The 23,278-nt window shown below is 42.4% G+C and overlaps 1 protein-coding gene across 4 annotated transcripts in view; it reads right to left on the reverse strand.

The window, feature by feature from the left end:
• TTC29 (tetratricopeptide repeat domain 29) overlaps positions 1 to 23,278 on the reverse strand; it is a 157,252-nt gene that overhangs the window by 104,940 nt on the left and 29,034 nt on the right. For all 4 annotated transcript variants that reach the window (XM_084860273.1, XM_084860274.1, XM_084860271.1 and 1 more), the window contains exons 5-6: positions 15,698 to 15,921; positions 2,987 to 3,172 (exon numbers count right to left, since the gene is read on the reverse strand). In XM_084860273.1, the coding sequence (XP_084716399.1) occupies positions 2,987 to 3,172; positions 15,698 to 15,921 (410 nt within the window). The remainder of the gene's footprint in view (positions 1 to 2,986; positions 3,173 to 15,697; positions 15,922 to 23,278) is intronic.

Below are 23,278 nucleotides of genomic sequence, written 5' to 3' on the forward strand. Positions count from 1 at the left end.
GAATAGGAATTTGGTATATTTTGGCTGAAGTTGCACTCCTCTTGAAGAATCAGGTCCGTAGTCCCATCTTCATCCAGCCTTGAAGCTGGATGCTGAAGTGGCAGTTGTGACCATGTTGGTATGCTATCTACACCTGTTCCTAGGGATGGCAGACCTGGCCATGGTGATCCATGCTTTAGTTTGGATTAATTCAATATGCTCTGAATGTGAGGCTGTCTCTGAAACATGTCCAGAAACTTCAACTGGTACAGAATGCAGCAGCCTGATTGCTAATTGGAGCAGGTTATTGGGATCATATTAGTCCCTTATTAAAACAGTACACTAGCTTGTGGTTCATTCCAGTGCACAATTCAAACTGCTGTTAATGAGACCTTTAAAAACCTGAGGGTGCAATCCTATGCAAGTTTAGACTGAAAAATGTCCTACAACTCCCAGCATTCCCCAGCCAGCATGGAGTAATAAGGGAATGAGTGCAACTTCAGCCAAAATATACCAAATTCCTCTTCTCAGAAAAACCATTCTACTGACCGGGGCACCTCTGTACTGTCTGGAATAAGCTTCAATTTGTTCATTCTCATGCAGCCCTTTACCTGCTCCAGACACCAGTTCAGAACCATTTATTATTAGCTGCACTGGGCATGATTCATGGAAAGGCAGGATATAAATATTTATAATAAATAATAAATAAATGGAATGCCCTCTCCAATGTTTTCAATGAGCTTGGGATCCCAAGCCCTTAAAACGTACAAGGTAATAATGGCATATGAGAAAAATATAGTTACAGTAAACATTCCGTATACCTAATATACACCATTTATAAAATTAACTTTTCATCTAGAATTTTCATTCTATGAAGGAGCACTGTTTACTACATAAAAGTACTCCTTGCTGAAACAAATCGATCTCACTCTGTTGTACAGCATATTGCAAGGACATTAAAAAGAGTAACCTACATGAAATGTAATAATCCACATTCCTTTGATCCTTTCCAAAAGTTAAGCCTTGTAGTTGAATTATTTCATTAAATGAAGGAATCCTTTGGATTCTCCAGCTACAAATTACTCCCTCAGAGTGAAACAGTATTAACAATATGTCACTTTCCTGTGAAAATAAAACGTTTGTTAAAAAATAGATTTGTGTTTATTCCAGGCAGATCAGGCTGAACACCACTGCCTGTTTTCAGTGTATGGCAGATATCTAGAGGCTTTTGTAGACTTCTTTAAAGTGAAGTTTCATTATACACACAGACATTTTTGAGTATATCATGCAATGTTTCTTGCAATGCCGTCATAGATTTAAAGGTATTTAGTATTAAATTATCTTTCTCATTTGATGCATTAAATAGGCAGTGTGTTGATAAGGATAGTGAGTCATACTCAGCAAGAGACTTTGAAGATATCAATTTTTATATTATTTTCTCAAAACAGCTTCATTTTTTATGTCCGAAAGGCAAAGTGAAGCTTAAAAACCAAACAAGATCTTGCTCTGTTTTTGCCCTCCTAGAAAATACTGTAGCCATAACAGACTAAAAATGAACCAAACTACCAACGATAGCGCATCCAGTTTATAGATTTATAGAGTTTAAAAATTATAAACAATTACAAAAATTATAAGACTAAAATACATATAACATTGTCATATGCTGATCAACACAAGAAAATGTGGACTCTGAATTAATATAAGGCACATATAGGCAACTTGCTACCCATGGGCTGCATGTGGCCCTTGGCCAACCTCTATACAACCCACAGGTCTCCTCCCTGCTCCCCAGCTATTTCGCCTCCTCTTCCCTGCTGATTGATATGGAAACATCTGAGAGTGTATTAATCTGCATGCTCCTCAACTGTTCCTGATGGTAATCACCTAGGAAACAGGGAGGGGACGTAATGGGATCCCAATGTGCTGTGACGGAAAGTTAACATTTCTCCATTCCCATGTGCTGAGATGGGAGGGGGAGGGGGAGGGGGGTGAAGGCTATGTCTATATCTGAGTGGGGAGAGGGAGGCTGTGTGTGTATGAGAATGAATATGAGTGTGTGTGTGAGGGTGTGGGGGAAGGGCCCAGGCCCCGCTCACCACCAGCATGCAGCTCCCACCCCATCGCCCACCACTGCATGTGGTCCTCAGGAGCAAAAAGATTGTCCACATGTGATGAAAGCCAGAAAGGAGCTACATAGTCAATGAATTTGTTGACTGCACAACTGTTGAGAACAGAATTTCAAAGCAGAACCAAAGTCATACCTTATAGGACCACATCTCCCTTATGTCCTATTATTGTTTATATGATCAGCTGACAGAAGCTTTTTAATGATAAATTCCACAGGTCAAATTCCAATAGCAAAAGCAGCACAGCAAAGTACTCATACAGATATAACTCCAGATCAGTTAACCATGCTTCAGGGGGAAGGAATAGGTAGCAGAATTGTGCAGTCCTTCCCCACAATTCCTCCTTTTCTAAGGTACAAATTCCCAATATCAGCTTTAACCCCAATTAAGGATTACCACTGTTGAGTGGTTAATTCTACATGGTACTTAAATAAAACGGAACAGGCAGCATTGTAAATTTACTATGAAAACAACTATGTGTGACTTCGTTATAGCAGGAGGGTGCAGGAGGTCTTCTTCAATGTTAAATCTATTTTAACTGGGTTTGTTAGGGCTCTGTAATTCCAAATTTGTCAATGAATCTATTATAAACTATCAGCATGAATAGGGAAAAATATGGAATACCTGTGCAATGCCTTGTGATGCCTATAGGACCCAGCTGTCTGGAACCACCTCAGATCACTGGAATCTCTGATCCGATCAAATTTTGATATTTTTGGTCCTCTGAGCAAACACCATCAGGATTCTCAGAAGTATACCCAAACTGTTAGATTCTGCATCAGATGCCACATTCCGCACTCTACAAGTTAATTGCTGCCTTACCGATTTCTAGAGACTCTGACCATAATTTTTGATGGTGGTATAAGCTGTAAATAACTTACCTTGCTCCTCATAAACAAGGCCCATATTTGAATGTGCTTCAGCTTCTTTCTTCCCACCATCAATTTTAATCAGCTGAGCAGTTTTATAGCATTGTTCATAGAAGTAATTCCTTAACCATTTGTCTTCAGGCTTGTTGAAGCAATAGGCCAAACTGAGCTGGTTAGAATACATTTCTTCATAGTATTCTTCAGTGAAAAGAAAACAGTTATATCTTAGAGATAAGAAAATATACTTCGCTATGTTATTGTTATATAATAAAACATGTAAGTTAAATGCATATTTTATATTTATGTATTGTACATAAGCAACATAATTACATATGCACGCGCACATGCACACACTTATGAATTAATCTATATACTGCACAGAGACACAGGAACAGTGCAGTTGTATTATATCCATAATACCTCCTATGTCACTTTTCCATTTACTCTATCCCATACATTCCTATTCAACATTCTATTCATGCCCCATTCTCTCACACACCACTTACATATCCAGTTGTAACAGGTGGCCACCATTGTGACAGTGCAAACTCCTACCTTCTCTGCATCCTATTCCACCAACACCTCCATTTGTTCCCATGGCCTAGTGTACTGGCAGTTCTTTTTAATTTCTGATAAGTTGGAATGTTTGTAAGTATTTCTTAACAACTCAATAGCCAAGCCAATGTAGTATTAGTATTTCAGTACTAAATGTAGTATTTACCATTTCAATATACTAAAGACAAAATACTTATACCAATAGCTACAGAAGTTTCAAAGACTGTGGCCTACATTTACTTCATGTTTTTCTTTAGCCAATTTTGGATATCAATAGGCATACAGGGTCAGAAGAAAGCAAACATTCACTACATTGGAGACATATTACCATCTTCTACCCCAGACTGAGTTCAAGAGAAATCTGTTTTTCCAGTACAAAGCAGAAGTCAGATTTGCAGAGCTCTGACTGGCTGGCCTTCATACCAAATCATGAAGCTCCCCCACCCACCTCTACATTGTGAAGTATTTTTTAAGTTTAAAAATAAAAGTCCAAACAAATATTTGAGCAGATAACCATGCAGGTGCATGGGAAACAAGGCAGCCTTACTGTAGCATGGAGAAAGGGGGTGACAGCTTTTAATCTGGGTCTAGTCCTTTGAGGAGTGAAGGACTACAGCAAAAAAGCCATTCCTGTTTTCATGTTCATCCAATCACTACCTTTGCGGGGAACACAACTAAACTACTTTTTTTTTTAACAACTCTATAGTCCTCTTCAGGCATTCAGTATGAACACATGAAGAGGCTCTCATGCACAAGTAGGCTAGCTCTGTCCCCTAGACACTGATGCACATGTTGGCCATGCCCCCAGCCAACATACAAGCTGGGTTAGACTGAAGGAGGCCCTACCCACATATGGATGTGTATGTGTAGGTTCCTTCCACAGGGATACAAACCCTGACTGATCATGACCCAAGTCCAATATTATTCTTAAGTACATACCTTACTTTCTTCCTCTATAAATGAATGGCAGGAATACACTCTTATGGGAAAAAGTAAAAGTACTGGGTTGGCACACACAGTTGTGGTTGGACCTAGACTTTCTCCTTTCCTGGGTGATTCAGCCACTACCAAAAGCAACTCCAAGAGCAATATGGATCTCTGTGTGTGTAATGCACAGAGATGCATTACCCTCAACCAAAGGTTTCTGCATTATAGCAGGGGTGGGCAGAAAGGAGATCTCCAGATTTTTTAGACAACTCCCAGAAGCCCCTGCCAGCACGGCCAATGGTCAGGAATGCTAAGAGATACATTCCAAAACATTTGGAGATCTACTTTCTGCCTACCCCTGCATTATAGAACCCCTCCTGCTGTCATAATGATGGGCGTTTTTGATAGTTGTTCATAAACACCACAATTTTGTGGCTTATATAAAACTGTCCTGTCCAGGGCATCATGACCATATTCTGAAATCAGAGGGATATCAATGTTGAGGCTTGAAACTGTGCTACAAGGTTGTAACTTATGCCCTATGATCACAACATAATGACGGTAAATTTGTGACAGTATAAGTATCTTATAAGAATGTAACATATATTAAACAAAAGTCCAGTATTATCATCAAATATATGCATATTTGAAATACAAGTACAAGAATGGAATTTGTTCTGAAATAGTGGTTTCAATATAAGCCACAACAGAGGGCACTCTTGTGCGATCTCCATGAGCAGTATGGCACGAGGGAGAGAAAGAGGACAACAGAAAACTATTCTCTTAAGGTCTTGTTGTTGTTCAGTTGTTAAGTCGTGTCCGACTCTTCGTAACCCCATGGACCATAGCACGCCAGGCCTTCCTGTCCTCTGCTCTCACCCGGAGTGTGCTCAAGTTCATATTCATTGCATCCGTGATGCTATCTAGCCATCTCATCCTCTGCCGTCCCCTTCTCCTTTTGCCTTCAATCCTTCCCAGCATCAGGGACTTTTCCAGTGACTTTTCTCTTCGTATTTGGTGGCCAAAATATTTGAGCTTCAGCTTCGGTATCTGTCCTTCCAATGAGCACTCAGGGTTGATTTCCTTTAGGACTGACTGATCTGACCTCCTTGCAGTCCAAGGGACTCATAAGAGTCTTCTCCAGCACCACAGTTCGAAAGCATCAATTCTTCGGTGCTTAGCCTTCCTTATAGTCCAGCTCTCACAGCCACACGTTGCTACTGGGAAAACCATAGCTTTGATTATACAAACCTTTCTCGGCAAGGTGATGTCTCTGCTTCTGACTATGCTGTCTAGGTTTGCCATAGCTTTCCTCCCAAGGAGCAAGCGTCCTTTAATTTCATGGCTACAGTCACCGTCTGCGGTGATCTTGGAGCCCAAGAAAGTAAAATCTGTCACTGCTTCCATTTCTTCCCCTTCTATATGCCAGGAAGTGATGGGGCCAGATGCCATGATCTTCGTTTTTTTCATGCTGAGTTTCAAACCAGCTTTTGCACTCTCCACTTTCACCCTCAGCAAGAAGCTCTTGAGACCCTCTTCGCTTTCTGCCATTAGGGTGGTATCATCTGCATATCTGAGGTTGTTGATAACTCTCCTGGCAATCTTAATTCCGACCTCTGATTCATCCAACCCGGCATTTCTCAGGATGTACTCTGCATATGAGTTAAATAAGCAGGGCGACAATATGCAGCCGTGTCGTACTCCTTTCCCAATTTTGAACCAATCGGTTGTTCCATGTCTAGTTCTTACTGTTGCTTCTTGACCCTCGTACAGGTTTCTCAGGAGACAGGTAAGGTGGTCTGGTACCCCCATCTCTTTCAGAATTTGCCACAGTTTGTTGTGATCCACACAATCAAAGGCTTTCGCGAAGTCAATGAAGCAGAAATAGACGTTTTTCTGGAATTCTCTTGCTTTCTCCATGATCCAGAGAATGTTGGCTATTTGATCTCTAGTTCCTCTGCCTCTTCGGAACCCAGCTTGTACTTCCAGTAGTTCTCGGTTCACATACTGCTGAAGCCTAGCTTGTAGGATTTTGAGCATAACCTTGCTGGCATGTGAAATGAGCGCAATTGTACGGTAGTTTGAACACTCTTTGGCATTGCCCTTCTTTGGAATTGGAATGTAAACTGACTTTTTCCAGTCTTGTGGCCACTGTTGAGTGTTCCAAATTTGTTGGCATATTGAGTGCAGCACTTTAAAAGCATAATCTTTTAGGATTTTAAATAGCTCACCTGGAAGACTGTCATTTCCGCTAGCTTTGTTGTTACTAATGCTTCCTAAGGCCCACTTGACTTCACTCTCGAGGATATCCGGCTCAAGTTCAGTGACTGCACTGTCATGGCTATCAGGGACATTAAGATCTTTCCTATATAGTTCTTCTGTGTATTCTTTCCACCTCTTCTTAATCTCATCTGCTTCTGTTAGGTCCCTGCCTTCATGCCTGTCTTTGCACAAAATGTTCCCTTGAGATCTCCGATTTTCTTGAAAAGATCTCTAGTCTTTCCCATTCTATTGTTTTCCTCGATTTTTTTGCATTGTTCATTTAAGAAGGCCTTCTTGTCTCTCCTTGCTATTCTCTGGAAATCTGCATTCAGTTGGATATATCTTCCCCTTTCTCCTTTGCTTTTCGCTTCCCTTCTTTCCTCAGCTACTTGTAAAACCGCATCAGACAGCCACTTGGCTTTCTTGCATTTCTTTGTCTTTGGGGTGGATTTCGTTGCTGCCTCCTGAACAATGTTACAGACCTCCGTCCATTGCTCCTCAGGCACTCTATCAGGTCTAATCCCTGAAATCTATTCCTATCCTCCACTGTATATTCATAAGGGATATGATTTAGGTCATACCTGAATGGTTTAGTGGTTTTCTCTTCGTTCTTCAATTTAAGCCGAAATTTTGCAACAAGAAGCTCATGATCTGAGCCACAGTCAGCTCCAGGTCTTGTTTTTACTGACTGTATAGAGCTCCTCCATCTTTGGCTGCAAAGGACATAATCAATTCGATTTCGAAATTGACCATCTGGTGATGTGCATGTGTAGAGTCGCCTCTTGTGCTGTTGGAAAAGAGTGTTTGCTATGATCAGTGTGTTCTCTTGGCAAAACTCTATTAGCCTTTGTCCTGCTTCATTTTGTACACCAAAGCCATGCTTGCCTGTTATCCCGGTGATTTCTTGACTTCCTACTTTAGCATTCCAATCTCCTATGATGAAAAGGACATATTTGTTTGGTGTTAGTTCTAGAAGGTGTTGTAGGTCTTCATAGAACCGATCAACCTCAGCTTCTTTGGCCTCAGTGGTTGGGGCATAGACTTGAATTACTGTGATGTTGAATGGTTTGCCTTGGATTCATACTGAGATCATTCTGTCGTTTTTGAGATTGTACCCCAGTACTGCTTTTCCTACCCTTTTACTGACTATGAGTGCTACTCCATTTCTTCTAAGGGAGTCTTGCCCACAGTAGTAGATATAATGGTCACCTGAATTAAATGCGCCCATGTCCATTTTAAAATGGACATAAAATGTCCATTTTAGTTCGCTGGTTCCCAAGTTGTCGATGTTCAATCTTGCCATCTCATGTTTGACCACCTCCAGCTTACCTTGATTCAGTGATCTTACATTCCAGGTTCCTAAACAATATTGTTCTTTACAGCATCGGATTTTCTTTTCACCACCAGACACATCCACAGCTGAGTGTCCTTTTGGCTTTGACCCAGCCGCTTCACTCTTTCTGGTGCTACTTGGAAATACCCTCTGCTCTTCCCCAGTAGTATATTGGACACCTTCAAACCTGAGGGTCTCATCTTCCAGCGTCATCTCTTTTAGCCTTGTGATACGTTCCATGAGGTTTTCTTGGCAAGAATCCTGGAGTGGGTTGCCATTTCCTTCCCCAGTGGACCACATTTTGTCAGAACTCTCTGCCATGACCTGGACATCTTGGGTGGCCCTGCACGGCATAGCTTATGGCTTCACTGAGTTATGCAAGCCCCTTCGCCACAACAAGGCGAATCCATGAAGGGGCTCTTAAGGTCTACTGTTCAAATATTAGCTCAAATGCTGTGACCATAAGCCCACTTTAGAAGAAACAAAATTCACACACATATATAGAAGCCCAGTTTTAAAATATTACATGTTACATTCAATATTTTATTTCCTCAGCATATATCCCATCCAGAAGTATATCCCATCAATTTCAACAGAGTATGTGTCCACAAATAGAAATAAACCTATTAAATGGTATTATAAAGTACATGTAAACAGATAAAAATTGAAAAGAAAGGGAAAAACTGAATGACTGCTAATTAGGAGAAAGTAATACCTACAGATACAATGGCTTTAACCTCTCTTTGGTGCTGAAAATCAAAGCAGTAGAGTTCTATAAAATTATGCAAATAACTTGAGGTAAGTACCCTACAATTCTCAAGAGATGGAAGTGACCTGAGGCTCACTACTGTTACTGTCGCAGCCTTGATTGAATGAACTTTAATGTGACCCTCAAGTGTCTATCCTTTCAGTGAATAAGAATAAGTAGTGCACAATGACAACCATTTCAGTATAATTGTATTGGACATGAACTGGCCAAATAGGCTGGAGTCACATGAATAAAGCAGGGCAATTTAAGACACTCTCTTTTAGAGTTTCTTTGTATTTTTAGAATCCAGAAACATTTGGAGATAGTTGTCAAAAAAGAGAGATAGTACTGGTTTCAGACATCATTGCCCACATTACATTTCAGGGTGCTTTTCTGTTCAAAAACAAAATTTTGTCTACCATATTAAGCTATTAGCATGGATTAAGCCAGTTTCTAGAAAAACAAAGTTCTCCAGTAACTGTCCATACAATCATTCAAATTTCTCCCCGTCCATTTCACAATGGCCACATCTGGACAACTGCAGGGGTAAAAGAACCATCATGGGTTCTTCCCCTCCCCCCTGCATGCTGTGCATGTGACCACAATTTGCATAATTACCTGCGATTTGCAGTGCGGGTTGCTGTGTTGCTGAACCTAGCACGCAGCACGGCGGGGGCAGCTTCTCACCCTCCCCACAATCCCTACTGCAAGCCATGGGTAAGAAGCCACCCCTACCATGCACCGTGCCAGGTTTGGACAACACAGCAACCCGCACTGTATCGCGGGTAACTATGCAAATCGTGGTAGCACATGTGGAGACAGGGGAAGAACCCACGATGGGTGCTTTCACCCCTGCGATCGTCTGAACCCAGTCAATTAAACCTCAAACTAGCATGAAGCTTGAAACCAAAATGTTATAGCAGTGATGAACCCAGTGAGCAACTGGAGAGATTCTGAGGAACTAGTTAGATTCAGAATTTTATAGTTCAGCAGTTATACTATTTAGGCCATCTTACATCAAACAGTGGAAAATTCATTTGAAACTAAAATATGAATAAGGGGATTTCTGGGAACAAACAGAAGCACTAAGTCCAACGCCAGCACCTACTATGGTTGGGTGAATGCCAGGTCCCACAGGCTCTAGAGGGCTCACCTGAGTCCTTGAGAGGCAAAAAAAAGTCCTGCTGGCCCAGCATCCTGCCTGGGCTGGCACTTTTTTTTCCTTTAAGGGACTCAACACTGCTGAAAGGAGACAAAGTGACCCAGTTTGCACAATCACTGCAGCCCACTGTAGCTCATTTATTTCAGCCACGGTGGGTTGCAGCATGTGCTGGTGTGTGCAAGGTGGCTTTGGAATATTCAAGCCGTGTCTGTGGCTTGTCATGTTGTACAAACCTGGCAGGGATGGGTTGTTGGCATGGTTAACAAACCACCCACAATCTTAAAATAGTCCATGGGTTCCAGGTGGCTTGTTAACCACATTAACAACCCACCTTTGCTGGGTTCACACAACATGACAAGCCACAGTCATGGCTTGAATAATCAGCATGGCTGCCCACACACACTGCTAAGCCATGTGGGCTAATTAACTCACAGTGGCTAAGTGTGACATGCAAACTGGCCCACCAGCTTGGTTGGCTCTGCAGCAGCCTCCCTGTAGCTGATTCCTGTCTACTACCACTTGCCCATCCCCCAGTAAGGTGTGTGTGTGTGGGGAATGAATCACCTGGCTGGGAGGCACTGGTGGAGGAGCTTAATCACTCACCTGGGAGGAACTGAGGGGTGTGTGCCTGGGAGGCACCCTGGCACTGGGAACTTGTGCTGGGCCTGAGCTACACAGTGGAATAGGCCTCTTGGGGTGGGTGAATGATAGAGGAATAAGATGCTAGTTGTTCTACTGCTCAGCTCTAAACTGGCCTGTAAAGTGGTTCTATTTTCCAACCTGGGGTACTGAGCCATGAAACTATTACACACAACTTTGTATTGTGGCCTTGCAATTTGAATAAAAATTATATGGAAAGCAAACTTGGACTTCAATATTGTATAAAATATAAAAATTTGAACTCATGCTTCCCTTTTCAGTCCTTCAAAACCCCATTCAAAGAGTTTCATATGGGAACTGGGAATGAATTCATGCAACTTTGGGTACTACTACTTCAGGTGCTCATGAGGGTGAGGGCAGATCTTTTTTAAAAAAGATCTGGACCGTCGATTTAGGTTGTATTTCTTCTGTGAGAGACAGATGTGTGAATTGTGGATTGCATCCTAGTGTGATGGAAGTGGGGAGGAGTCTTATGGCTATTCTTGGAAGGATGTTTCTGTCTTATTGTTGTTGTTGTTGTTGTCCAGTCGTTCAGTCGTGTCCGACTCTTCGTGACCCCATGGACCATAGCACGCCAGGCCTTCCTGTCCTGCGCTCTCTCCCGGAGCGTGCTCAAGTCCATATTCATTGCATCCGTGATGCTATCTAGCCATCTCATCCTCTGCCGTCCCCTTCTCCTTTTGCCTTCAGTCTTTCCCAGCATCAGGGTCTTTTCCAGGGAGTTTTCTCTTCGCATTAGGTGGCCAAAATATTTCAGCTTCAGCTTCAGTATCTGTCCTTCCAATGAGCACTCAGGGTTGATTTCCTTTAGGATGGACTGATTTGACCTCCTTGCAGTCCAGGGGACTCGTAAGAGTCTTCTCCAGCACCACAGTTCGAAAGCATCAATTCTTCGGCGCTCAGCCTTCCTTATAGTCCAGTTCTCACAGCCATACATTACTACTGGGAAAACCATAGCTTTGATTAGACGGACCTTTGTCGGCAAGGTGATGTCTCTGCTTCTTACTATGCTGTCTAGGTTGGCCATAGCTTTCCTCCCAAGGAGAAAGCGTCTTTTAATTTCATGGCTACAGTCACCGTCTGCGGTGATCTTGGAACCCAAGAAAGTAAAATCTGTCACTGCTTCCATTTCTTCCCCTTCTATATGCCAGGAAGTGATGGGGCCAGATGCCATGATCTTAGTTTTTTTAATGTTGAGTTTCAAACCAGCTTTTGCACTCTCCTCTTTCACCCTCAACAAGAGGCTCTTGAGATCCTCTTCGCTTTCTGCCATTAGGGTGGTATCGTCTGCATATCGGAGGTTGTTGATAATTCTCCCAGCAATCTTAATTCCGACCTCTGATTCATCCAACCCGGCATTTCTCATGATGTACTCTGCATATAAGTTAAATAAGCAGGGCGACAATATGCAGCCTTGTCGTACTCCTTTCCCAATTTTGAACCAATCGGTTGTTCCATGTCTGGTTCTGACTGTTGCTTCTTGACCCTCGTACAGGTTTCTCAGGAGACAGGTAAGGTGGTCTGGTACTCCCATCACTTTAAGAATTTGCCACAGTTTGTTGTGATCCACACAATCAAAGGCTTTAGCGTAGTCAATGAAGCAGAAATAGACGTTTTTCTGGAATTCTCTTGCTTTCTCCATGATGCAGCGAATGTTGGCGATTTGATCTCTAGTTCCTCTGCCTCTTCGAAACCCAGCTTGTACTTCCGGTAGTTCTCGGTTCGCATACTGCTGAAGCCTAGCTTGTAGGATTTTGAGCATCACCTTGCTGGCATGTGAAATGAGCGCAATTGTGCGGTAGTTTGAACTACAGGTTTAAAGCAAGAGACCATTTTTGCTGGAATGTACTAATGCTGCATTTTATTCAATTTGCACTTTATTTTGGACTTTATTCATTTTGCATTCATATCGACTTTGCACTTTATAGATTGTATTCTGTCTGAACTTCAGGGTTTTTAAGACCTGGCCGAATTTTATTGCAATTTGCAGCCTCCTCCCCTCCCCCCCAGCCCCAGTGCATTTTATTCAAATAGTCTGGCGAGTATTTGGCTTGGCAGTGAATAATTGGAGTTGGGAGAGCAGGTCACACCGTTTCAATAGTCAGGGGCACAGGGAGGTCCTGGGGGTTGGATAAGCTGGGGTTGGATAAGAAGAGTGGTGAGACATCTAAGAGCTGTCCCTTCTTCTGGTCCTTCCCCCACCCTGAAAATGTTGGGTTGCCCTATCAACTTGCCTTGTGGTACTGCTTTCGATGGATCAACCTAGCATCCAAGAGAAATCCAGTATCCATGATTTTATTTATTTAGTTATACATTTTTTATATCACCTGTCATGTACAACATATCCAGGCAGTTTACAATGCTAAAACTATGGTGCAAATATAAATTAGGCTAAAACAATTAATTATACAATAAAACCAGCAGCCATGAATTAAAAAATCATAAGACCGGTATTATAAATCAACAAGAGCTGAGATGAATTTAAAACGTGTTCAACATGCACCTAAACTGTAATGGGGTTTTATTTCTATAGGGAGGGTATTCAGAGAGTGGGCACCACCACTGTAAAAGCCCTCTTCCTGGCTGATGGATATGCAAGATGGATATCTGCAGGATTTGGCACACCAGGAGAGCCTCTAATAATGATCACAGTGGTCAGACAGATCTATATGGGAGGTGTTCTCCCAGATATCCTGTTCCCAGGTTGTTTAGGGCTTTTTAGGTTGATACCCAAACCTTAAACTTGGCCCACTAGCAAATTAGCAACCAGTGCAGTTCTTTCAACAATGTTTTATATGGTAGTAGCTAGGCATATCACACAACAACCTCGCTGCTGCATTCTGTACTAGCTGCTGCTTCAGGACCATTTCAGCTACACTTAAGAGTGCATTACAGTAGTCAAGATGTGATATTACCGATGCATGGATTATCCTGGCTAAGCAATCCCTGCCCAGGAACAGCTGTCACTGGGGCACCAGCCGAAATGGTAAAGGGCACTCCTAGTCACTGCTGCCACTTGGGCCTCCAGGGACAATGGTGGCTCTGTGATCACCCCCAGACTACATAACTGCTCCTTCAGAGGGAGGGCAATCCCATCTAGAACAGGCAACTTCCCTAATTCCTAGATGAAAATGGATGAAGGGGCCAACCTGGCATGTATAACTGAAACCTGGGTTGAGGAATGGATTTGCCCCAGCTTTGTTCACCTGGCTATGTAGTGCATCACCAACATAAGTGAGAGAGCTGGGGAACAGGTTGTGGCTATCATCTAAAAGGAATCCATCTCTCTCACCAGGAGACCGGTTCACTAAGATGCTGGGTTTTAGTGTTTGTAGTTGGTGTTGGGCCAAAGAGACAGCTTAGGAATTATGTTGAGGTACCAGACTCCCTACTACCTATCAGTCCTCCTACCCAAGCTGACTAAGGTGGACTCAGGCATGGTATTGCAAAACCCCAAGGCACCTGCCTTGAGGCATTTTAATATCCACATTGGGACTATTTTAGGAGGGCCTGCTTGGGATTTTATGGCTGCCATGGCAACCATGGGGTTCTCTCAATAGATCATTAGTCTGTATGCTAAGGACACCCAATTCTACCTCTCCTTTCCATCTAGATCCAAGGAAGCTGTTTTAGCTCTAAATCGATGTCTGGTGCCAGCAATGGACTGGATGAGGGCAAACAAATTGAAGCTTAATCCAGACAAGGCAGAGGTACTCCAGGTTAGTTGAAAGGCAGATCAGGGAACAGGGACTCAACCTGTGCTGGATGTGGTTACATTCTCTCTGAAGACTCAGACTTGCACTTTGGGTATACTCCTGAACTCAGCCCTAAACCTGGATGCTCAGGTTTTGGGAACAGCCAGAAGTGCTGTTTTTATTCTGTTATTGTTGTGTTATTAACTGTGTTTTAATGTATTTGTTTTATTGTTTTAATCAAGGTTTGTTGGGGGCGGGGTTAGTTGCTATGATTGTAAGCCACATTGAGTGCCATTTTCTTGGTAGAAAGGCAGGGTACAAATCAAATCAATCAATCAATCAATCAAACAAACAAATGTTGTACTTTTACTGCCAGGGGGGCAGGGGGAGGAACTTCTGGAATTTTCTGCCTCAGGTGCCACAATAACTTGGCCAGCATTGGATGCTATGGACCTTGACTTGGGGAGCAGGACATGCCATTTGCTGTTCCACCTCAGGCAGAAAAATGTTTTGAGCCAGCCCTGCCACAAAGGACCTTGATGCATGTTTTAGGGCCTCCTTTCAGAAATCCATGTGGCCTATGGTTTTTAAGGCTGTTTTCAAGGTTTTACTATGTTTTATCTGTTTGTGGTTTTTATTTTTTGATAATTTTTGTAAACTGCCTTGACTGTTTTTTCTAGAAAGGTGGTATAGAAATGCTTCAAATACAAAAATAAATGAATATCAGATCGTCCTATCTTATGGTTGCAACCCTTCACTACTTACACATAAATTACTTCCACTGAAGTTAGTGTTTTTAAACAAGTGTGACGGGATGCAGCACTGCAGCCTAAAAGGACAACAATTCAACACTACTATTGCAATTAGAGTAATACAACTGGTACACTGGTACACTCTTTACTAAAGGCATATTAAGAGAGATAGTTCCATTTTTAAGTGCAAACAGATAAGAGCTTTATCCAACTGCATGGCTTGGGATTTGTAGGAAAATGTTTAAGAAATTTAAAAACTGGCTTCAGTGACCTTATTTGTTAGGGGAAAAATGACAGAAATAGAAATTATTCATTAGAAAGTCAATAAAATCAATACATACAAAAAATAAACACTAGAAAAACTCTGGAGAGGAAGTAATTGAGATGTTATTTATCATGAGAGTAAATATATCACATTAGAGCCTATCATTTTGTCACGTGAATGTCTCATTCTAACTTTAAGTCTCATCATTCAGAGTGACCCATCATTTATTCTATAAATACAGATCATTTGACTAAAGCTGAAATGTGCTAAGTTCCAGTAATATTTCAGATTCATACATGAAACAATTTGGAATCTTCCCTGAGGCACACATTGCTGCTCCATTACCCAGAATTCCCTTATTTACCTGATCGCTGGGCCGCCTCAGCCCTGGTCAGGAAGTAGTGAAGCTGATCCAGCTTATCAGGCTGCTCCTCTAGGGACTTCTGCATCCATATGGCTGACCCAGGCCCTGAAGCCTCCCTCAAGGCATTCCACTTCTCTATCAGAGTAAACAGCTCAGCAAAAGACTTGTGATAACCCTGTCGCAGCATGTCTATGCAGACATTCTTCTTATATGAATTCCGGTAACTGGGAATTTAAAAAGGCCAAATTTAATCTTTCAAATGTGAATTATGCTCTTTCAATGAAAGAGATCAAGATGCACACCAACAAAAAATACCAATATACAATAGCAATTAAAAGGTGACAAGTGTTCTTTTCTTCAGCTCATTTTCTCATGGTAAAATGCCAGCACACTGTCAACACAGAACAGAAGAAAACTGCAGTATGAGTTTAATACTATGTCTACAAGAACTGCATTATAAATATAACAGTGTTCTGCAATTGAAATCAGCCAGGAGGGTCAACTGAGTTAACCTACACAAACGAAAAAAGCACACACCCAAACCTTGCTGGCATTTGTTCACAGGAACATAAGCTCACAGTTTGCTTAAAATAGAGAGCAGTGGGAAAAACTAAGCATATACAGCATGTCAAAACAATGTATATGTTAAGTAGTTTTGCTGGAGGTTATGGTGGTTTGGTTTAAAATGTCTGACATAGTATTTGTTAGAACTAGGCTCCTTGCATATTGTTTGCCTGTGCTCAATAACCGTCTTCAGCTGGGACTAATTTAGTAACACAGAAGTTTCATAATTTCTACCTAATTTTAAAACCAAATGACATATCCACAGAGATACAATGAAGAATGTATATCAAAGTAATTCCACTAATAAACATGGATCAGATATACATATTAAAACATGTATAATTAAATCCCATCAAGAGGTAGCACATCTTTTAGGCATAATTTAAAGAAATTATCCAGATAGTCTTTCAAATGACAGACAACACTTTCAGAGCTCCATTAAGGCAGTCCATGAACCCAAAGGGACTTGTATGATAGAGGTGGCACGACACAGTCCACTTCAGCTGATGCAATCCCAACAAGAGGGCAAATGTATGTGACCAGCAATTCTCCCCTGAGGATTTCATCATGAATAAAAGTTTGAAAGACTGGATACCAATCACCAAGCCTAATATATTTTCATATTCCTCTAAAACATTGTATGAGCTACTACCATAACTTTCAAACCAGATCTATAAAATACATAATTAACCTAGAGTGTCACTGTAGCTATAATTGTATAAAGGCATCATCTCATTTAAATATATAAATCTAATTTATAAAACATAAGCCAGAAGCTATGAGAGATAGCAGCAGCAACCCACATGAGAAAGCCCTGCCCTGTGAATGACAGATATCTGACTTCTCCAGCACCTATTTCTGAGCCAGGGGTATTTCTTCTAAGGCCTGCTGAGGCTCAGTGGTTCAGAATCAGATGATTCAGAATCAGAGTGGAAGTTGGAACATCTGAGGAATTGGGGGAAGCTTGTAAACACCTTGGCTCCTTCAGTGCCTCTTGCATCGACCTCTAGTAGCCAGGAGGTGCAAGAGACAGCAGTGGCCTGGAAATTCAGAAGAAGAGTGGTAAGCGGAACATCTTACGAGTAGGGGAAACTTGTATACACTTTTGCTGCTTCTTGGTAATTCTTGTCTATTTTATTATATTTTAAATATATTGTAAGTAGCCTCAAGAACTTTGGTTAGTAGATGGGGTATTATACTCTAAATACATAAATTAATTAAAATATTAAGATATAATAAATAGCACAGTTTTAATCTGAACTGTGTATAATTACTAGCTAACTCATTCAAAATGCACATATGAAGTATAAGATATACACACTAGAGACACAATAACTATATTTTTACTATGGGAATAAATAATAATAATAATAATAATAATAATAATAATTCTTATTATTTCTAAAGCAGTTTTTTAAAATGTTAAGGACAAACTCTACCTGCAGGCTTACAGGCTAATGGAAAAGAAAGATAGGAAAAGAAAAGGAAAATGGAAAAGAATAACTATCACAAGAAGTCCTGGTAGAACAAACATGCCTTCAAACTCTGTTTAAAAACTAAAACTAACAGAGATATTTTAGTTACCATAAGGCAGGGTATTCCAGATTTAGGGGGAAAAGTAGTATTAATAAGATATAACAAATGAGATTTTAGGTTTGGGAATAAGTAAAGTAGCCAAAAGCGAGTAAGAAGAGATAAGAGAATAGAAAGATGAAAAGGAGCCAAAGAATGATAACATTTACAATCTAACAAAATAAGTTCCAACTGAATCTTCTAGGGAAATGGAAGCCAAAGTAGAGTAGAAAGAAGGGTACACATACACACACAAACCCAAATGAGTTACAAAATGTGAGACGAGAATGGTTCTCCTATTTGTTACTGAAGCCAGTGGCGTTAGATGGGGGTAGAGCTGTAGAGTACCTGCAGTCCCAGCCATAGATGGCTTGGAGAGTTTCCATGGCAGATAGGCTGTAATGTGGATTATGTGATTTGAATCTATCAGGACCAGAGACAGTGCACTGACACTGAAACTAAGCTAACTAGTGCCAGTAACTAGGGCTGTGCACTGCTTCAGTACAAAGCCTGAGGATGCGGACAAGGTGCTTGGCCAAGTCCGATCGACCACTTGTGTGCTTGACCCTTGCCCTTCATGGCTTATTAAATCAAACAAGGAGGGGATGTCTGGCTGGGTCCAGGAGGATGTAAATTCCTCCTTGAGAGAGGGAGTGGTGCCTGCCGCTTTAAAAGAGGCGGTAATTAGACCACTCCTAAAAAAGCCTAACCTGGACCCAGAGGATGTTAACTATTATAGGCCAGTGGCCAACATCCCCTTCCTGGGCAAGGTGCTTGAGTGGGTGGTTGTAGGACAGCTCCAGGTACTGTTGAATGAAACGGATTACCTAGATCCATTTCAATCGGGCTTCAGGCCTGGTTTTGGAACGGAAACTGCCTTGGTCGCCCTGTGGGATGACCTCTGCCGGGTGAGGGACAGGGGGAGTGCGACCCTGTTGATTCTCCTGGACCTCTCAGCAGCTTTCGATACCATCGACCATGGTATCCTTCTGGATAGGTTGTCTGGGTTAGGAGTTGGAGGCACTGTACTACAGTGGTTCCGCTCCTACTTGGATGGCCGATTCCAGAAGGTGGTGCTGGGGGATTATTGCTCTGTGCCATGGCAATTGTGCCATGGGGTTCCACAGGGCTCTATTTTATCACCCATGCTGTTTAACATCTACATGAAACCGCTGGGGGAGGTTATCCAGAGGTGTGGGCTGAGGTGCCATCAATATGCAGATGACACCCAGCTCTACCTCTCTTTCTCATCAAAACCAGGTGTGGCAGTGGCTGTTCTGAACCAGTGCCTGGGCACGGTAATGAACTGGATGAGGACCAATAAACTGAAACTCAATCCAGACAAGACGGAGGTACTGTTAGTGGGTGGTTCGTCTGCCCGGCTAGGTGATATTCAACCTGTTCTGGAGGGGGTTGCACTACCCCTAAAGGATCAGGTTCGTAGTTTGGGGGTGCTCTTGGATCCAGAACTGTCACTTGAGGCACAGGTGAACTCAGTGGCATGGAGCACTTTTTATCAGCTTAGGCTGGTATACCAACTACACCCTTATCTGGACAGAGATAGCCTAGCTACAGTTATCCATGCTCTGATAACTTCTCGTCTGGATTACTGCAATGCGTTATACATGGGGCTGCCTTTGAAATCAGTCTGGAAACTTCAGCTGGTCCAAAATAGGGCAGCAAGATTGTTAACAGGGACTGGCCTGCGAGCTCATATTACGCCAGTACTTTTCCAGCTGCACTGGCTGCCAGTCCATTTCCGGGCCCGATTCAAAGTGCTGGTGTTAACATTCAAAGCCCTTAACGGCTTGGGGCCAGGTTACCTGAAGGATCGCCTCCTCCCATATGTGCCTGCCCGGACCTTAAGATCATCGTCAGCGGCCCTTCTCCATGAGCCCCTGCCAAAGGAAGTGAGGCGGGTGGCAACTAGGAGGAGGGCTTTTTATGTTGTGGCACCCCGGCTCTGGAATGAGCTCCCTAGTGAGGTTCACTTGGCGCCTACATTGTATTCCTTTCGGTGCCAGGTGAAGACCTTTTTATTTTCCCAGGCATTTTAGCATTTTAGCTTTCTAAATTTTTATCTTTGCTGTTTTAAATCTGTATTTTAAACTCCTGCACTGCTGCTAGGTTTTATTGTGGTTGTATTGTTATATTGTGGTTTTAATGTTCTATATATTTTAAATTGTTTTATTGTGTGTTGTTTGGTTTTAATTTTTGTGAACCGCCCAGAGAGCTTCGGCTATTGGGCGGTATAGAAATGAAATAAATAAATAAATAAATAAATAAGCCCAAAGGTAAAGTGGGTTGTTTTGGAGGTTCCTCGGCGTGATATGCAGCGGATCAGCCCAGCACCAAGGCACCACTAAGCGAAGCACCCCCTCCATGTGGCGCCTCATCTGCTCTGAGATTCGTAGCTCTACTTATGCTTTCTGAGCAGCCGAGACAGGCTGTCTCCAAAATGTATCAACTTCTAAAGATCACACAGATGGACAGGAGGAGGAGGAGGGGGAGGGAGTGTGCTTTAGCAAATTGGAACTCTAGGGCTAAGCTTAATCCAGCAGTCTCCAATCAGAAACAGTGGTGGAGGAGGGGGGGTATATATATTTTGGCAAAAGTCTGTGTTTGTTTATTGCATGAGGTGGTTGGTTGGGAGAGGGCTGTTTGTCTGGTTAGATCTGGGGTGTGTGCGCATGCACACATTGCAGTTTCTTCTTTCTTCTCCATTGAGATTTGTCTTTCCTTCATTGTTAGAAACAAACAGTTAGTAGTAGGTAGTTAGCTCACTTGTTCTTCACTCCCCCCCCCCGCCGTTCCATTGTTTGCGTTGGTCAGTTCGGACTCGGGAGAGGGCTGCGTACATTTCTTTTCTAAGGTTGGCAGTTGCTGCATCTGCCTTGTTCTATTCCAACTCATTCATTCTGTATCTATCTCTATCTAACTCTGTCTTTCCTTGATTGTTAAAAACAAACAATTAGTAATTATTATTAGCTTGCTTGTTTTTTTCTCATTCCTTTGCTCCACCCCTTCCCCTGCCATTCCATTGGGGCCTCTGGAGAGGGCTGTGTTTGTTTTAAAAGTCTAGATAGGACTGTGTTTTTAAAAATCTAGGAAAGAAAGAATAGAGGAGGAAGGAATAACAGAACAAGCTGCCGTCAGGGCAAAACTTACAAAACAAACATTTACCTCTGGGCTTGTTCCTCTGTCCCTCCCGCCCCTTTAATTATTATTCAACCATTTAGTTTTTCCTTTCTTTCTAAATTCTAAAATAAGGAAATATAGCAGCCAGCTTGTGCCTCACCTTATTTTTTGACTCCCCCACCCCCGCAGTTCAGAAGTGAACTGTGTTTTTTCTGGCTTGATCCTCCAAAAACATAAAAGTGTTTTTTTCTATTCTTTGCTTGCTCTTGGCTCTTAACATCTCTCCTCCTCCGCTATCCTGTATTTATTGAACTTTATGTGTTTTCCTTAAAAGAAAATTAAATATAGAGATGTCCTCCATGGGGGGTGGGAAGAGGGCAGTCCAGATGATTCCAGGCACTTCTGTGAAACCGGGGATGAGGTACAGCTCTTTGCTTTGAGAGTTTTTGTGGAAAAAATCAAACTTAGCTGCACCCAGCGCAGCAACCACTGGGCAAAACTGCCTGAAGTTGGCCAGGAGAGATGCCCTCCAAGGGGGCGGGGAGTTCCCCAAATGTCATGTATATACTGTAGAAAGTGAAAAACGTATGGCCATTTGTGTTTTCCCATGCAGGTCAATGGGAAAACATCAAAAATGAGTGATCCAGCTGTCTGAATCTCGCTCCAGATCTGGATCCGAGTTGGACCAGAGGGGGTCCGAATCACCCTGAAGCAGAGTCACATCCGAAGCGGAGCGGGTGGGTCCATGCACAGCCCTACCAGTAACCTCGAGTTCTGCTCCATTACTGGTCTGCATAGGGATGTACAAAACCCCCTTACTTGGAGTCCATGCAGGGTCCACGGGGGGGGGGGAGGCAATCCGTCTCTCCCCCCTGGAATCCTTGCCAGCTGGCTCCGCTCCGTGGTGAGTCCGTGGAGCTGCTGGCGGACTTCTGTCTTTTTGCTGTGATAGGCTACGTAAATCTTTACATAGCCTATCATGGCAAAGAGAAGGGACATAAATGGTGTCCGCTACGCTGGATGCCATTTTCTTCCACAGACTGGCAGCGGACAGACTGGACCCGGCCGGTGGCAGGTAAGATCCGTTCCGGGGCAACTTCACGGGGTGGTGGAGGTGGGTGGTCCATTCCGCCACGGACACCGAGGGGCCGGATTCTTTAGAATCTGGCCTCATTGGAGTCCACAGTGGAATTCTCTAACATCCCTAGGTCTGCAGCACTGCTCTGTAAGGTCTTTGTTCTAGACTTCACCCAGATACTCTACTAAATGGGTCATACTCCACTTCTGCAACATTTATTTTATTATTATTAGTACTAGGATTACTATATTTATAGTCTGTCTTTTTTTCCTCCCAAGGCAGCTTACATGGTCCTCCTCCTCTCCATTTTATCCTAGCAGGGATTGTATATCTTGTGCTGCCTCTGGGACTGTCACAGTAGTAGAAGTGGAACCACCAAATTTCAGAAGAAGTCTTTGGTGCATGAGAATGTTGCCAGGGAAATATTACTGGGGACAGGGGATTGAGAAAGCATATTCTTCCTCTTCTTTACCAACGGAAATCTCTGCAAAAGGAGCTGCCTCAGTGACATGGGCTAAGGACAGAACATTTCCATTTTCAGGGTCCTTGATGTCCCAGGACTTCTCTTCTGCGGCAGCAGTGTTCAATTCTGGGTCTTGGCTCATGCAACACTGGTTGATAAGAAACAGGGAGGCCAGGCAGAAGGCCTTTAAAATCAGAAAAAGGAAAGTAAGAACAAAAAGCGAGCAAGACAAGATTGCAAAAACCTAAGGCAAGAACAGAATACAACACAGTGATCTATAATATCTAAAAGCAGGCAAGAGCTCTAAGAGAAGGAGAGAATGAGTAAGATTTAGCTAAGAAAATATTTTTAAAATTGGAGTGAAAGCAGTTTCACTAAAGCGATGCTAATGGAAATCCAATTGGAAGGGAATCAAAATAGAATTCTGAAGGGAAAAAAAGCCAGACACTGGAAAAGGACCAGGTGCTCAAGAAGCTTAGAAACAGAAGGAAACATAATACAGATAGTTGACTAAATCAGAAGGTTCAAAGGGATCTTTTTAAATGGCACAGGCGATTTAAAAGCAGTAACAAAAGAAGACGGAGAAAGTGATACATTGAAAAATTATCAACAGAAAAAAATGGAGGACCTAGAGCTTTTCAAAGAAATGAACAGGGTCAGAAGAGCATATGGTAACATAAGAAGAAAGGAGGGAAGCAATATCAGATACAGTTATGAGCAAAAAAGAACTAAAAATAGGTGGCTGAATGAAATATCTATAGAAGCA

The sequence above is a fragment of the Heloderma suspectum genome, chromosome 5 (assembly GCF_057233095.1).
Source record: "Heloderma suspectum isolate Gila_16-S chromosome 5, 16-S_ref, whole genome shotgun sequence".
NCBI classification, from domain to species: Eukaryota; Metazoa; Chordata; class Lepidosauria; order Squamata; family Helodermatidae; genus Heloderma; species Heloderma suspectum.